Source organism: Ixodes scapularis, unplaced genomic scaffold (assembly GCF_016920785.2).
Source record: "Ixodes scapularis isolate PalLabHiFi unplaced genomic scaffold, ASM1692078v2 PGA_scaffold1__304_contigs__length_218370807, whole genome shotgun sequence".
Taxonomy (NCBI): Eukaryota; Metazoa; Arthropoda; class Arachnida; order Ixodida; family Ixodidae; genus Ixodes; species Ixodes scapularis.
Genome location: NW_024609846.1, coordinates 78,386,032 through 78,403,805, shown reverse-complemented (window position 1 = coordinate 78,403,805; position 17,774 = coordinate 78,386,032). Strand labels below are relative to the sequence as shown.

The following is a 17,774-nucleotide window of genomic DNA, read 5'->3' as shown; positions in this document are numbered from 1 at the left end:
GATTTCCTATCTTCTCTTTTTTAATTTTTTCTTTTCTCTTTCTTTCTTTTCTTTCCTTTTTTGAAGACGAAGAGGTTGGGAGCTGCTGCTGTGTCCGCGCGCCTTCAGTCACCCCTGAAGAAGAAACCGTGTTGGTTTTGAAACGTCGGGTTGCTTTTCATTTTTTGGTTGGAGATATATTTTCAGACTTTAACATTATTATATGCATTCTAATTTTTAAAGGATATGCATGTCAAAATTGGTCGTGATGGCAAAATTTTAAGCTCCGAAATTCTGGTGCACAGAATGTGAAGGTGTCCCATACTTTAAAAAGAGAATAAGAAAAAAAAGCTCATTAGAATATTATTGTAGATGTAAGCAACGCTCTTTCATGGCGAGAAAAATAATTTTTTAAGAGCGTAACAACTTAGGCACCCGTTTCTGGGTTGAGCGGCATTGGCGTCGGTGTTGGCGTAACCGCTCTTTACATAATGGGACATTCCCCATAATGACGTCACGTGTGACGTTTCGAGGGTCAAATTTTCCAGCTAAATTTGTCGGGAATTTTTCTGCTAAATTTAGTATGGAAATTTTTCTGCTAAATGTTAGTGGGGCAATTGTTCTGCTAAATTTAGCAGAAAATTTTCCCGCCGAATTTTGCGGGAATATATTACCCTCGTGGGTGCCACATTAAATTTAGCGGAAAAGCTTTTCGGCTAAATTTAGCAGAGAAATTGATGTCATCTGACCTCAACACCAATTCAGTTTCCCCGTCGCTAAATGGGAGGGGAGCAGGAGAGGAGGAGGGGGAGAAGGGGCATACCCTCCCCCCCTTCTCCTCAGGAGCTGCACTCTAATTCAGCATTACAAAAAATTGTAAAGGTCTTTCATTTTTTTTAAAATTAATTTTAGGTAAAACTTTAAGCTACAAAAACATGACAAAGAGGAGAAGGCTAGGCCTCCTCTCAATATAAATGTGATGGTGGGGGACGCCACAGTTTGAAAAAATGTGTTCATGAAAACGGCTCATATATCTGCCTTTTTGGGTCACCGGAAGTTCTTTAAATCATAGGTCCTTATTTTTTTATACTTTGGATATGAAGATTTAAACATCATAAAACATCCTAAAATACAAAACAGCATTTTTTTGTTTTTCGACCCGCATCTTCCCTTGACGAAGAGGGGATGCTGGGATCATTGTTATAGACATACCACATGGAAAACAAATAGTGTGCACAAGATTGGAACAAAATAAAAACAAGGACTTAGTGTTTGTTCTCCATTTGTTTACCAGATGAAATAATTAAATAGAGTGTTGAATTTCTTTTCAGTTTCAGTGTTACATCTTATGTTTTTTTTTATCTGTTATTCAAAAAAGAACAGTCTGAAAGAAAAAAAAAAAGATGTTTGCCGCATTTGATAATATAAGTACGGCACAAGCTCTCCAACTCAGGCGCCCCTGTGTTGGACTGTTGGACCTAGCTGTAACTCCCGTCTCCCACGTCTTCTCCTGACAGGAACTGGCAATACAAGCAGCGACGGAACCTACAAGCCTTCTTTTCTCACAGACCAGGAGTTGAAGCACCTGATTCTGGAGGTAAGTGGGACGCTGCCTAACATTGGGCTTCTCTTTGCTTAAGCTTTTTTTTTAGGGAACCTCAGTGCGACCTTTGTTACCAGGTTATAGGGATTTAATTTGCAGTTTCAAATTGTTCTCGGTGACCACAGTCCCACCTAGGCTTATTACAGCGTAGATGCCGTGCAAACTGAGATTTCAGTTTTAAGTTAAAGGTCCCGGAGTGGTGTAAATTAATCCTCAGTTTTTTGCTGGATGCCCAAGATATATGGATCCTTTGTTGGCTTGGAACGTTATCGCTAAAATGACCTTTTCCTAATGAAATGCAGTGTGACTAAGACAAAAACACAGAGACGAGAAAATAAGACAAGTGCTGACAGCAACTTATTCTAATGAAACGAAAAAAATACACATGATGTTGCTGCTCATGCGGGCATGTGTCCCCCCGTGGTCTTGAGCACTACTTCTTTCACTCCACATGGAGGGACATGTGCCTTCACGAGCAGCAGCATCATGTTGTTTTTTTTTTTGTTTCATTAGAATCAGTTGCTAGTCGGTGCTTTTCTTTTGTTTTCTCGTCTCTCTGTCCTTGTCTTAGTCACGCTGCATTTCATTATGAACTCACACCAACCCGCCCAATTGTCCATCTTAGTAAATGACCTTTTCCAGCATGCTGGGATCGTCTGGTACACGTGTTGGGAATTTATTTGTAACGCATTAATCTGTAGGCATATTTTGTTGTCTAGTACCGTATTTATTCGAATATAAGGCGTGGTTTTTTCCAAAATCCGTAGCCGCAAAGTCATACCCCGCCTTATATTCGAAGCTCAGTATAGCAATATGACGATTTTTTTTCTTTTTCTTGGTTCCTTCAACTGCCCCCTCGCCTTATAATCGTGACCGCCTTATATTCGAATAAATACGGTAACTAAATGGAGTCTAGTGAAACTTATGAAGACTCTAACATAATGGAATCATCTGGAAATTTGATCAAAGCATAGCGAGAATTAGGAAGGGGAAACTTATGAGAATGAATTGAATTGTCAGTATGCTTCCAAGCCTAGTCAAACATCAGTGAACGCTCTGTACCGAACTGAAATCAATTTCAGCACTCGAGCAATCGTGCCATTGAAGTCTAATTCGTTACTATTGTTGCTATTGACAATTCCGAACATTGTATTGTCAAAATTAATCTTTGAAGTTTGATCAACGGTCGTACAAAGTTCGAAAATAATTGGACAAAGTTTTGTCATTTTACTGTCTGGGAAACAAATCCTCTACCGTTTATTTAGGGGATTTTGCCAAGATGATGCGAAACATTAATGAAGATCATGAGGAAGATTAAATGGAGCGGGCTGGCTAAGGGAAAGGCATTTAATTCCAACCGCCATTGTCCAGGCACCAACTTGCATACTTGGGTAGTAATTCAATTACAGTAATTAAATTACTGTAATTTAATTACTTTTCCTGGTAATTTGTAATTGTAATAATTACTTTTGGCTAAAAGGAATTGTAATTGTAATTTAATTACTTTCTAGCATCAGTAATTGCTAAATTTCAGGCACAATTACAATTACTTTTGCAAGATTTTGTGGCGGCGGCGCTTTTCCCCCCTGGCCACGGAGACGACAACACAGCCAAAGCGACAGGGGAGAGGGTGTCTCCCAACCTGCTAAAAAAAAATGGAAAAGAGCGATGGGAAAGAGAGGCTGGGATAGAACGGAATGAAGGATTTTGTAGACTGCAAAACGATTTAATGAAGAATTTGAAAAATAATTTGATAAATGAGGCTACATTCGCGTCCGTTTTCGTTCCTGTCGTAGTTGAATCTGACTCTTCGTCTCGTTTGCTTCCTGTTGCTCCTGCTTCTAGGGGTCTTTCTTATTTCTCATTCCCACACGGGGGCATCGGAGGTCGAAGTCGAGCTGGTTGGCTCCGATCACATCATCCGGTCGAGGCGGGGAGGTTCGAGGTTCTCCTTACGCGTCTTCGCGGCTAGCATATTCGCTTACATATTTCAGTGAAGTTTGGAACTTTTTTGTTCATGAAATTATTCTCTTTTCTTTATGAGTTTTTCACGTCCTTCTCCTCTATCTCTTATGTTGATACCACTAACAGTAAGTCGTGCTACTCTAACATCGAGGCGAAGAAGCAAAGAAGCAGCAGGTCTCATTAACACGACTCACCCTGCCTTACTTCCAACTGTTCTTGCTACACTGCTCTTCCTTCTCCCAATCCTCGTCTACCTTTTTGTATAAATCTTCATTATTTAGTGTTCGCTCTTCCTAACCCTTTCAACCGTTTGTCAGCCTGATTGGACGAGATTCCAAAACTTACAAACCGCGGCTTTAGCTGTAGGGAGCTTGTTTTTGCATTTGTTGTTCGTTGAAGGCTTCTTTTTTTATAAAGGGCTTGGCTTGCACTTTGTTTTTACACCTCTATCGTGACCCTCCACGCGTTGTCCTCTCGTCTTGGCCTGTGGAACCGCCCCGAGGCGCGCAGTGCTGCTTTGCATTGAGAAGCTGCAACAGTCTTATCTACAATGGAAAAGGAAAGGCTGCCGGGGCCTTGTTGCGAAAAATTCTGTAAACAGATTAGCACAAATGTAAAAAACTATAATCGTGAGGAGCAAACTCTCCGGACCGTTTCTGAAAACAAATTCAATAAACCGAAAGGCGACCTCCAATTTGCGGAAACATTTGCAGGTAGGCAACTTCCTTGTTACTTTGAATAATACTTACAGTTATAAAAAAAATAATAATAATAGCTCGTCTATATCTTCCAGCTGAAACACGCTCAAGTAAATCGTGAAATCGAGGCGTCCAAGAGGCCGCAGTTTTGGAATAATTCGCGGATTCTAATTTTCGCGACGCGGTGCGATCGCGATATAGATTCCAATGTGTTTACATTTTTTTTCGCGAATTGTAGGTGATTCGCGAAATTCGCGAAAATAAAGTCGTTTGCAGTGTATCATGAATTTTTCGAGGTTGTTCTTGCCATGCTAAATTCAAATCGGTCTTCTTTATGAGACGCATAACATCGATACAATCATTGCTATCCTAATGATTAGCTACATGACGATCCTAAATTTTTTATTTATCTCGGGAGCTTTTTGGGTGTTACCGTGCACTGAATTAACCCAGAATCCCTGGCCGTAGCACACGAACCACAGTTTGTGTGCTACGGTTACCCACATCCGGCATGTTACAAGTCCACAGACAGGGAGAGGCAGCGAATCATCGTGGCTGCAATGTTTTCATAAGTTGTCGTATCCTTTAAATGTTTGACGTCGTTTACAAGTTTCTCTTATTAGCCATTTTTACGTGAGTTTTCTGATACCAGTACTGTCGCATATTTGTTTCCTTGTATTATTTTTAAGTTTATTTTTTCTTGGTTTGACTTGGATACCATTTGCATAAGCTCTAAGGAGATTCACCTCATACCTGTGAATTTTGTCGCCATCTTTTATGTTTTGAGAATATATGAACGCAGGAGTTCATTACTCCAAACTATTAAGTTCTATAGTCCATTTAACAAATTTCATAAAAGGAAAGTACAATGCGTGACATTTATACAGCGGCCATATAACTCGTTTACAGTTATATGGCCCATTGTGGGGGGTAACTCTCAGAAATAAGTAATTGTAAAGTAATTGCATTACTTTTAAAAAGTAATTTGTAATTGCAATGAACTACTTTTGCATAGTAGTAATTGTAATTGTAGTTAAACTACTTTTGGAGCTAAGTAATTGTAATTGTAATTAAATTACATTTTGAAAGTAATTTACCCATGTATGCCAACTTGTGTGCGCACGACCAGCATGATGAGAATTTTTATGCTTTGACGAATAGGATGTTTGGCGAGAACGATAATGTAATGACGAGGGTTGTAATTACATCTCTACAATGTATAGTTCTGGTAGTCACTCTGTGCATGGCAGTGCACCTGCTGAGATGCCCCTACACCTGTAACTGAGAGCTGGCATTAAAATGCTCTTTCCAAACCTGTCATCCGGTGGCTGCTGCAATTATGCCAGCAGCTCTCCCAGTGCCTTCAGACACTGCTTGTCTTGTCTTCCAGGCTGCAGACGGCTTCCTGTTCGTGGTGTCCTGCGACACGGGCCGGATCATCTACGTGTCCGACTCCGTGGCCCCTGTGCTAAACCAGTCCCAGGTTGGTCCCGCCTTCACGGTCGCTAATGCCTGTGCCAGAGAGGCATCTGCTTCATTTTAATGCTTCCCTCTCAGTGTCGCAGGCCCCTGAAGCATGTTAGTTTTACTATGGGAACCTAGCTCTGTCAGGTGTGGAGCAGGTGCACTGCATGGTGTTGTTGGGGGTTGGTGCAAGCACACAATCTCTGCTGCATTGTGTTTGGCATGTAGAAGTCAGTGTTCATTTTGTGCACAGTGGAACGTTACTACTTTATGTCATGCGCACGGTTGTGGGAGTGCACACTTGTAGTTTGGACAGAAAACATGAGGGATCTGATATATTTGCGGAATTAACAATGTGCTATCTGCTCCGCATAAGCTTGCAAATCCCTAGGCGGAGAAGTCTAGGGCCACAGATTAGTTTTAGTTTTAAGTAAAAGTGTATCATTTGCTGGAGCTTGAGAAGACCTTTCTTCCGAAGAAACACTGGTTGCTAGTTTTTCTCTTACGCAGACTTTGGGAAAGCTCCATGTGCGTTGTGCTGTTCCGTAATTTGGAAATTTTCCTTAGGCCGTGCACTGGAGTTTGTTTAGCTGAGCAGTTTGTGGGAAACATTGATGGTATTATGCTTGTTAATTGACCCTGTATGCGCAGTCTGACTGGTTCAACGCCTGTGTCTACGACCTTATCCATCCCGAGGACGTGGACAAGGTGCGAGAGCAGCTCTCCACTCAGGAGTCGTCCAGCTCAGGACGCATACTGGACCTCAAGAGTGAGTCTAGAATGCATTATGCTGGTACAGTCATGTCTTGTTAATACGGACCTGTTAATAGAGCTAGTTACCCTGCTGGTATGGACACCATTTTTGGGAATTGGGAAAATGCGTGCATTTTTGTCTTTTCATTATGAACAACTCACATTATGAACAATTTTTAAGGGAACGGAGGAGTCATTTATTAACGAGACAACACTGTACTAGCAGATGATTGGTGCAGAACCATAGTGACAGTAAAAAAATGTTGACTTGCCAAAGGCTTCAGGAGAACTAGATGTCTCGTTAATGAAACATTTCCTATCTCTAAAAGAATCACAAAGAAAGGTTTGATTTTTATCTCGCATACTACCGGTCTCTATTATGGCTAGGAGTAGATCACTCAATCAATCAAAAGTAACCATTAGCAAAAGTAGAAGCTTTTGGTTGTGAAAAAAAGAGTTAGTGTTCTGCAGGTCAGTGCTTCTCACATGTGGGTTCATGGACCTTTTAGGGTCCACGAAGGCATCCTAGGGGTCTGCAAAGCCCTGCCTCCCGGCAATAAATGGGGTCTTTTTCAGATTGAGAAGAAACATTGCAATGTTCTAATGAGTTTTCTCGTGTGTATGTCAGTGAGAGAAGTCTATTTCACAGAGCCCTTAGTTATACAGTTAAACCTGGATGTAACGAACCTGTATACAACGAAATCCTCTATTTAACGAACTTTTTCAATTCCCCGACGCGATCTTCATAGAAGCGCTTGTATTTGTGAACTCCATGAAACGAAGCGCTCGCACTGGATAACCTTGATTTAACCAACTCGCTTTGCCGCAATCTCCATTTTTTTTTTTTTTTTTTTTTTTGACTCCGATAATTTGGACTTGTTTGATATTTCGGACCTAAAGGCGGAACCGTGACTTACCCCATAGAAATAGTGTTAAGTCACGACCAATGTTTCGGACAACTTGAAGTCCGAAAGTTAGATTATTCGGAAAAAATCGTTGCAAGCGATCCGCGGAAAAAACCATAGAGAGGCGGTTGTTTTGAATTCTATGTTGGCTGAAAATGGATTGGCTTGGTTTGGCAGTGCTACTGGTGCTATTTGAGTATTCCTGAGTCCTACCGCTAGGTGACGCTATGCTAGCCCTTTTTTGCATTTAGCTGCACGTCATCATCATTATCATCATTATCATTTTGCTTTTCCCGTTTCTTCGCGTCGCCAGTTGGCATTTTGCGCTCGTGGTTTTGCGCCTCTCATCTCATTCGCACAACGCTGGTTGGACGTCATAGCCCCATCTGTTCTTTTGCCGCTGCGATGTGACATTAAAGGACACATGCAAAGGAAAAAAACATTTTTTTTAAACGGCTTAGATGGAAAAAGGACACCATAAAACGATTTTACAACGAAGAAAAAAAATTTTTACAGCTATATTTACGGCGCAAAACGAATTTGTAGTTGGCGCCCGCGGGCACCGCGTAAAAGTGGTCTGTATTTATCACGTGACTGGTCTTTATTCATCACGTGGTGCTTGCGCTCTTTCGAAAGCTTCCTATGGCCTCTAAAAGTAACTTATTCATCTTTGTTTGAAGTATAACAAAAAACCAAAACGGATAAATAACTTTTAGAGCCCAAAGGAAACTCCTGAAAAAGCACAAGCAGACGTGATAGACCTGTGCGCCGGTCAGACGATGGCGGCGGCGCCCCGAAGCAGACGAACTTGTGCGGCGGCGGCGACGGCGGCGTGGAGAAACGCGTTGAAGCGGCGTTCGCACAACGCTCAGCGTGCGGCGGCGACGCAGCGCGGCGGCGCGCGGGCCTACCACATGACCAGCGGCGGCTCCCGCGGGCGCCAACTACAAATTCGTATAGCGCCGTAAATATAGCTCTAAAAATTTTGTTTCTTCGTTGTAAAATCGTTTTATGACATCCTTTTTCCATCTAAGCGGTCTAAAAAAAAATGTTTTTTTCCTTTGCATGTGTCCTTTAAGAAGCGCAGAAAATACTTGACCATAACGCTACAAAATGAAGGCAGAGATTCTCAAGCTAACAGAAAGTTGCCGAACGGAAATGGAGGCGTAACCTGAAACAAGGCACTATTTACAGCTTTTTTAAGCCCACTTGGAAGTAATAAAGGCAAGTTTTTCAATCTGCTGATTTTTCGGACTGCTTTCGGACGCTTTTCGGTCCCTGCGAAGTTTGAATAACCGGTCGGTGACTGTACCTCAATTGCAGATATATTCTTGTCCAACTGCAACCAAAGGCGAGCAGCTTTTGATGTCTACCGCGAGGGAGGTCTTAGATGCTATCAATGTATTACACCTAGTTGCCGGCTCCCAGGACGACGACAGCGCTCTAAATGCTTTAGTGTCTTTTGAGCGCCGCGTGCTGCCTTCGCTCGCGTGAAAGACACAAGGCAAGCTTACAGACTTTTTTTTCACTAAATAAATGACATGGTGAGTTTGCCCACGTGGATTTTTTAATTTTCGCTTTCTTTCAACGTGTCCTTTACGAGTTTTTCCGCGAAAACTGCATGTAACGAAATCCTCCATATAACGAATTATTGCAAACTTTTATCAATTTCGTTATATCCACGTTTAACTGTATCCATTTAGTAAATCATTACCATAATTAACCTATACCTTTCCCTTCCCCTCACCACCAACTGGGTCCTCCATCATCTCCGCTGATTCGCGAGGGGTCTGCAAAACATAAATGGTTGAGAACCACTGTTGTAAGTAAAGAACAAGAAAGCAAAACAAACACATTTTACTTCAGTATCAATACCGAATCACAACAAGAAAAAGGACACACTACATTATGACAGAAAGGAAGGAGTAAATTCTCAGCTGTGGCACTGGTGGTGGCAATTGAGTGTGCGTAATTCCACATCTCGAGCTATTGCTCTGCATTTGCGGGGCCGTTGTGCCTCCCGCCCCACAAACCGATGACCTAAAGATTTTTTTTTTGTTTCCCCTGACAGCCGGCACAGTCAAGAAGGAAGGCCACCAGTCGTCGATGCGACTGTGCATGGGTTCCCGGAGAGGGTTCATCTGCCGCATGAAGCTGGGGAATGTGCAGCCTGACGTGCAGGGGTTGCAGAGGCTGCGCCAGCGCAATGCCCTGGGGCCCTCCCCCGACGGCTCCGCCTACGCCGTCGTCCACTGCACGGGCTACATCAAGAACTGGCCGCCCTCGGGTGAGTGCCTCTATCGTCACCGACACCTCAAGAACTCTTGTTACTGCCCCATGGCCAATCGGATTGCAGCATTAGCCGACTGGAACATCGAAGAGCGAGTTACCAAGCAAGGAGTGCAGACATGATAAGCCTTCGCCCTGCATTTCTCTTAAGCCGTCAGCGACTATCGTGCCTTTCGCTGCCCTGCTTGGCAGGCTCGGTGGTTCGAAAAAGATTGATTTTGATCTTGCCAAAGAGACAGGAAAGAACCGATGGGGGAGCGGTCCGAGGCATAATGGAGAAGCACAATTGGAGGATATTTGGGAGGGGGGGTTGTTCCTTTCCCGTCCTTGTTTTCTTTGCCAGAGGTAACTATGCATGGCGACCGGAGGACAAAAGGGAAGCAAGACTTGTTGGGCTAGTTGGTTCATGGTAATGAGTAAACTTGTATGTGCAAACACAGAGGACGAACAAAAAGGGGTGGACATGGACAAGTGCAAGTAGGCAAGGGCAAGGGAAGCAGACATGCATGTTACATACTTACACATGGGAAAGTTTTACCGAACACAATGCGAGAAGATTTTTTGTGCAGCGTATGCTTGTGGGTGTTGTGCAATGTTGCGCGTCGCAAATTTTCTTAGACGTGTAACATGCGGGCATTGTCCACCAAAATTTACGAGTTTAATGGAGGAGTCGTAAAGATGGTCTGCTGCCAGTGACGTTTGTGAGGCAGCAGATAGAAAGTTTGGAAGCTGACATCTTCGTTAGTTGCTCAGAGTACTCTGAAGAAGTTAGCAGGATTTGTGCAATAAAAATGACAATTGTCTTCATTTGCTTTCTTTTCTTGAGTGGCCGTTTGTGTGAAAGCGGTGCCTAGTACTTAACGACCCAGCAAAGAAGCGACTTCTTGAAAAATGCATGACATTTTATCCTATCTCTTATTTATGCGGCTTAAAGTGTCCACAGTCATCATAATGCATTTGTTTATAGTAATAATTAGAGGTGAACACTTTAAATATATACCTTGCATTTCCTAAAATGAGGCAATTGGCCTGCGGAATTTATGAAAGCCTTTGTGCATAGGCATAGCAACAGGTCTGTGCAGATAGTATTTGGGTCTTGATTAAAAGAAGAGCTTAATTAATCCGTCCTATTAAATGCATACAGAAGGGTATCGAATGAGCTAGATATTGCCTTTTAGGAGTCCAAGTGGAGCGGTTGGACCCAGAGGACGGTGCCAGCCACTGCTGCCTGGTTGCCATTGGCCGGCTCCAGGTGACCAGTGCACCGAATGCCAGCGACCTGGTCGGGTCAAACTCCAATGCCGAGTTCATCTCGCGGCATGCCATGGACGGCAAGTTCACCTTCGTCGATCCCAGGTGACTCTTTGGAGCTGTTTTCTGGATGGTACACCTGACCAAGATGCAAACTTGCATCGGCACTTGGTATTTACATTAGTGAACCCACAGTGCTGTGATTTTTAATGAAGGTTATGGGCATGTCTTGGCATACATCTCTACTAAAAACTAGGGAGACCACCGCTTAAGTGGCTACTAAACTAGAAAGGGAAAATTGAGTGTTGTCTGTCTACAAGACAGGGTGCTTGAAAGCTCTGCAAGATGACTGAGGACACCTCATCTCTACAACGACTTCTAGATAGTCGGATGTTGGCACGCAAAGCCTCATCTCTTGGATAATTCCACTGGCATCGAAACATGCTGGCAAGTGATCAGTTGGGATGATTTGTCTACTTATTCAGAAGGCACTCTGAAACCCAACTTTCCAGGATTGTTCTATGGATCGATGGTGCATATCTGCTGTGCAAATAATCGAGTTGCAGAACATATACTAAAAGGTGCACTCTTGTTTGTTTACCTCGTCCAGGGTGACAGCGGTGCTGGGTTACCAGCCCCAGGAGCTCCTGGGCAAGACGTGCTTTGACTTCTTCCACCCGGAGGACCAGAGCCACATGAAGGACAACTTTGAGCAGGTGCTCAAGATGAAGGGCCAGGTGATGTCGGTCATGTACCGGCTCAGGGCCAAAAACCGCGAGTGGCTCTGGCTGCGCACCAGCAGCTTCGCCTTCCTCAACCCCTACACCAATGACGTCGAGTACGTCGTCTGCACCAACACCTCGGCCAAGTGAGTCGACGCTCTGCTTGCCGGTTGTTCTTGTGGGGCCCAAAGGTGTTTCTCGGAAAGTACATTACCGTGTAAAGAGTTTAGACGCACTACTATTCTCATCGTCAACATCGTTTGGGGCTTTGTTGTCAAAGATAGCGTAGTTCCCATGATGATGCAGCCCTGCACTGCTGCGAGAGCATGTGACCTTGTTTTCCGTTTGTTTCCTTTGCACACGCTCTTGTGTGTAGGAGATGCCAAATGAAGCCACGCACTTGCCCACATAGTCTTGGCAGCGTTTAAAAACTGGGGAAGTTATGCTAGCCTCGACAACGTGGCTTAAGCAAGTTAACACTGAGTACAGACCTTTCTGAAAGATTTAAAGCGTCGTACGAGGCGTGCGTGCGATGTTCATTGTGGGTGCTTGCGCATCTGGTTTTTCTAGCTCACCTACCCAAAGCTGGTAAGAACACAGCCAACCCCGGGTACGCCCCAGGCGCGTGTGTCATGGGCTCCCGAAGGGATGGTTTCCTCCCAACTCCTTCGCTTTCTCGATTTAATTCTGACGGGAGTCGTGCCACGGGCACCATGCTTGGTATTGGAACGGAGATGCCACTCCCTGGCTGCATCGGCGAGTCGCATCGGAAGCGGCGCTCTGCCTTCCTTCGCCCGTTCGCTTTGTTTTCTGTTTGCTGTTTGCCTCGAGTGAAAAGGAGGAGGGAATGCGAGGGTCTCCCATGCGCTTCCGCGTAGGTTTGCACGCTTTCAGCACCTCGGCCTTCATAACAAGTGTGGTCAGCCGCTGATCTGCTTCGAGTAATCTGGTTCAAAATCCATACATTTCGGTCAAGACCGCCTTGAACTTCGAATAAAGAGACAACTGTAATAGGACAATTTCGTTATAATGAGGCACTGCTGTATGTTGGGCGGTATCTAAAGAAGCCTCTGGGCAGCTTAAAGGGACACTAACTCCCCCCAAAAAATGTTTTTCATTTTTTTGCCAGGCAATTCATTATGGTGTTGGTAGACTACCCAATTAATATTTTGCAACAGAGTCACGTATATTTTTATTAAAGCCAAAAAACGCAACTGCTCGAAACCGAAACTGAAACCCATGGACGGAGGTTGGTGAGGTGGAGAAAAGAGAGTGAGTGGCGAAAGTCACGTAACCACACCCAACCGTGCACTTTTTTTTTTTCTTTTTTTTAAGTTGGGTTGAAGTTGGGAAGCACCGCGCATTGGCCCCATTCGCACCTATACTCTGCGACAACTTTTCTTGGCAATGCAGTGGAAGGTACAGGCCCGCGTCCCCTCTTCCATTTTGAGTGTACGCAGGCTCTCCTCCTCCCCCATTTCCGGGGAGAGGAGGAGAGCCCACGCACACTCAAAATGGGAGAGGGGACGCGGGCCTGTACCTTCCACTGCATTGCCAAGAAAAGTTGTCGCGGAGGATAGTAAAGAAATCATACGCGTGCATATTTAACTCGAAGTACACACTTTGTGCTTGACGTTTGCAAGACCGATGTCTTCAGCCACGAGAAGGGGGCGACGGCTCGGCGACGTGTTCTTGCTAATCAACTTGGTGGTCGGGCGTGTCGTACGGGATGAATACCAATTCTTTTGATTGGTCCCAAATTTCTCTCAAAAGCAGACAGGATTCGCCGCTACCACGAACGGCAGTTCTGAAGTAGAGGTCCCATGCCCGCCATCCGCTGCCATCGCCGTCCCCGCGGGTCCCACGATATGCTAAACGACGCGCAGTGAAAGCACAGAATGCTTCCGGTTCTCTGTGTAACTTTTTTTTTCAATCAACGTATTTACAGCTTTTTAGAAGCTGCAAACAATGGGTTTTATATTTTTTTCTATTTTTAATATTGAATGTGTGCCTTCAATGACCAACGACTTTGATTAAATTTGGTGGTTATGTCTAAACCTTAGAAAACGGCCCGTGACCACGAGACTCGAACCGGCCAGTTCTCAATCGGCGGTCTTTGGGCGGAAAGAAACAGAATTTCGGGCCGAAAATTGTGTTCTGGGTAGTTGGGCTCTCATATGTCATCTACAACTAAAAACCTGGATGAACATAAATACCCTGTCCGTGTCCCTTTAAGGAGAGCATTATATTGTTTATTTTCACTGCAGAGAGGTGTACAGGGTGCGACCGGGAAAACCAGAAATTGTCAGGGAAATTTTATTTACTGGGAAAAATCGGGGAACTGTCAGGGATATTGTCAAAAAGAGAGCCCAGTCAGAGAAAATGAGCCGGAAATGCCATCGAGTGCCCTGAGCAAAGACTTGAGGACTTAGGGTTAGAAAAATAGGCAATAAATTCTGCTTAGAGCGGACCACTTGCTCTGCTTACCGGATGTCGAGTGTGTTACCCGATGCAAATGGAACAGCCGACAAATCCAGCACAAGCCTTGGATTGTACGGGATTGAATGCGCAATACTAGGCTATATCCAGTTAGAGCTACTAGATTTAATAACAAATGGAAAAGCCGCAGACCCCAATCCAATCCAAGCTGAAAGTATCCGATAGTGTGCATCTGGCGGCTACGCTGCTATTTCGTTATTGACATGTGGGTTGAGCATTGTGTTTCTGAAAGCGGCCTCTTCACTGACGATGTCGGCAGCAAGAAAGTGCTTGTTTAATTTGGACTGGACGAACTTGAATATTTTGGAATATACAAGTTGGATTAAGCCCGTGCAAAACGATCCTCACAGTGCTCAATGGCCTTGTGTTGTAATGGTCTTACATATTTAACCGCCTCTACAGTGGTCAGGGAATTTCACCTGAAATTGTCAGGGAAAACATGGAAAAGTCAGATAATTTCAAAATAATAATTTGCTAGACACCATGGGTGTAGAACAGCCAGCACGAGTTTGTTCGGTATGTTTGTACATACGAGGGTATAAGTGATTGTGGTGCTGTAAAGAAACTGTGAGCATATTTCCTGATTCTGTTTTAGTAAGTTTAAATGGCCAAAAATGAATACATGTTCTCTCGAGTATAGTTATTCAGCTGAATTTGTACGCAGAAACATATAATAGAGATGGCGGGATTTTAGAGCACGTGCGCAATCGTTGCAACATGACATGTTACTGTACCAGAAGTGCCCATGCTGCGCTTGGAGTGTGGGGCGAGGCCTTTTCTGAAAAACTAAAACTGTACATTGCACTTGCACAGATACGGTGTTTCTTATCTCGTTGGTCTCAATGTAGATGACTCAGTTCCTCGTAGAAATGCCTCATGGTGTCGTTAGTCGTGCACTCGAGTGCATGACTAACAACTTCATGAGGCGCTTCTAATGCATGACTGACGACGCCATGGCGCGTTTCTAGTGCGTGACCAACGACCATGTGAGGCACTTCTTTCCCAGTGAGCTTCACTGGGAAAGAAGTGCAACATTGAGATGCTTGTGCAGGACCCTCCAACAGCATCCGTCGGCGGACGAGGGCGGACAGCCGGGAGGAGGGGCGTCACCCGCTGAGCTCTCCCTGGGGGGAGGGGGTGGAGCCTACCCTGGAGTGCTGCCCAAGGGCCCGCCAGAGGGCCTCGACTACTCCCTGCCCCGGCCAGACGTGTACGCACTCGCGGGCCATCCCAGGGGAGCAGAAGCACGCAGGCAAGCACGCTGACGTAGATGCATTACTTGCGGTGAAAAAGGGTTGTCGACGCGGTGGTTAGAGGCAACTCTTACGAGATGTGTGCCCGGCTTACCTTCCCAGTTGTGTGCTTTGGTCACCAAATGCCGTTGATGTTGGCTGTGTTTGTGAACGGGCAGCCATTCCTACCTTTCTAGACCTTTGTTTCAACCACTTGGTGCTGTTGGTTGTGCCATAGTTGGCAGTTGTGGATTGGAGGTTGCATGGACACATTTCACTTTGCACATAACTCAGAATCAGTGAGCCCCACAGTCTGCATACGGTAGCCATAAAATGATTTCCTGTGTCGCAGCCCTTTAGAACGAAAGGGCTTGTCGGCACTCAAAGTCTGAACCAGAACAAATGACTGATGTCACTTTTGTGGGGCTTAAAATCAGAACCAAAAAATTGTGTCGAAGCAATGCTAGGATTTCGTCTAGAGCTGGCCGATATTTGAAGTGCTACCATTAGTTTTTTTAACAATTTTCCAGCAGGTTGGCTGCTGCTGAAGCAACATTAGTTAATGTTTGTTGTATTTGTGCAGTCTTCTCTTCGCCATAATATTCTCCTGCTCTCTGAGGTGACCACTGGACTTGTTGCTGGTGTTACAGTCCCAGAGCAGCGAAGGCTCTTCTTAACTTTCAATCAGCCCACTCCAAACTCGTCAAACAAGGCATCGCATTTTCCTGTCTGAGGACTGCTCTAACAAGCACATGCATCCACAATTTGAATTCCAGCTTCATGTCCCAAATTCAACGGCTCAAGGATTCGGGATATCCTAATTCGGTCATTTCTTCAGCTTGCGAAAAAATCGTGAAGCACCTTAAAACAGATCCCGCGACCGAGCAACGTGACCTCGAGCAGAGAGAGAAAAAGAAAACCTTAGTCATACCGTACATCCACCGCCTTTCCCACGGACTCAAGAAAGTCGCCTCAAGATACAACGGGAATGTTGTTTTTTCCGCCCGCCACAAGCTCAGCTCTGTGTGCTCCGCAGTCAACAAACGCGCGAGAAATAACGATCCTAAGTCTCACAGCGGCTGCAGCATCGAACACGGAATGCAGTTTGTCGCCTGCATAGAAGGCGTGGTCTACAAGGTTCCGTTTTCCTGCGGGCGTGCCTACATAAGACAGACTGGGCGTTGCCTCAACACAAGACTACGAGAACACCACAGTTCTATGAAAGGAACTGCTCACACGCATCTCGCGATGCATTGCCGGGATTGCGGATACCAACCCCTGTTCAACAAGACTACAGTGATGTTCCGACACAACCACAAACTACCCCGAGAAATGATGGAGACATACCACATAACAAAAACCGGATCCTTGTGTGTGAGCCAGCCCACAGTGACTTTGATGAAGAGCGAGATTGGCTTTTTGGATCTCGGATAACTTGGCCGGTTTCGCATTGAGTGAAAGAAGAAGCGCCAGGGCCACGGAGGGGCATGCCTGCACGAGCAGCAGCAGCATCAGATGTCTTTTCTTTTCAATAGAATCAGTTGCTAGTTCAGCGCTTGTCCTGTGTTTCTGTGTTTCTCCTCTGTCTGTCCTTGTCCCAGTCGCGCTGTAAGTAATTATGGACTTGCTCCTTGCATGTGCTCATGCATGGCCACTTGATTTTGTTTGCCGAAAAATTGAGCGGTTCTGACTTCTATGACTAAGCCAGCCGTATAGATTGTGCCAGAAGAGCGATGTCGCTGCCATCGTCACTAAGCCCATACTTTTGGTTTTGTCATAAGCCCTCTAAACCAATGTTCAGGGATGCTAACTGCACTAAGACTTCGGAATATAGTAAAATGAGCAGAGTCGCCCTTTACCTGAAAGGGTCAAAAACAGAGCTCTCCATCTGGTTGCCAGTGGTGGCCGTACACATGCCTTGTATTTATTGCTGTCTCGTTGATGTCCGCCGTTTCTTGACACCATGTTTCTTGACACCATGTCGACAATCTCACATCTTTTCATCATTGTGTTACACCAGAGGTTCTCAAATGGGGGTCCCTGAAGGCGTTTTCAGGGTCCCCAAAGCCCTCAACTGTTAGTCAAACGGGGCGATAAAATGTTTTGTCTTTTTATTAATGCTGGCTGTTCCACAAAGCTAAATAGACCAAACCATGTGCTCCCAGTGATTAAAGTTGATTATTTCCTGTTTCAGAGCTTCAAAGCTTGTTTGCAGAGATTTGATATTTTTTCTTGTTTATCCCTTTGCCACTGTGATCATTTAATCGCCCACGGACCCCTCGGTGCTTCCTCCGATCCAGATGGTGTACTTGAAACATTTGTGGTTGAGAAGTTGAGAACCACTGCGTTAAACAACGGACAAGCCATGGCCATTCTCTCTCGAACCTAGATAAAGCCTAGATAAATAGCCGAGG

The 17,774-nt window shown here is 44.8% G+C and overlaps 1 protein-coding gene across 2 annotated transcripts in view; it reads left to right on the top strand.

Moving 5' to 3' along the window:
* The window catches only part of LOC8044099 (aryl hydrocarbon receptor nuclear translocator homolog), a 68,755-nt gene that overhangs the window by 42,032 nt on the left and 8,949 nt on the right, over positions 1-17,774 (top strand). For both annotated transcript variants that reach the window (XM_029980491.4, XM_042290796.1), the window contains exons 4-10: positions 1,497-1,576; positions 5,636-5,728; positions 6,361-6,478; positions 9,439-9,654; positions 10,835-11,012; positions 11,518-11,775; positions 15,180-15,380. In XM_029980491.4, coding sequence (XP_029836351.1) covers positions 1,497-1,576; positions 5,636-5,728; positions 6,361-6,478; positions 9,439-9,654; positions 10,835-11,012; positions 11,518-11,775; positions 15,180-15,380 — 1,144 coding nt within the window. The remainder of the gene's footprint in view (positions 1-1,496; positions 1,577-5,635; positions 5,729-6,360; positions 6,479-9,438; positions 9,655-10,834; positions 11,013-11,517; positions 11,776-15,179; positions 15,381-17,774) is intronic.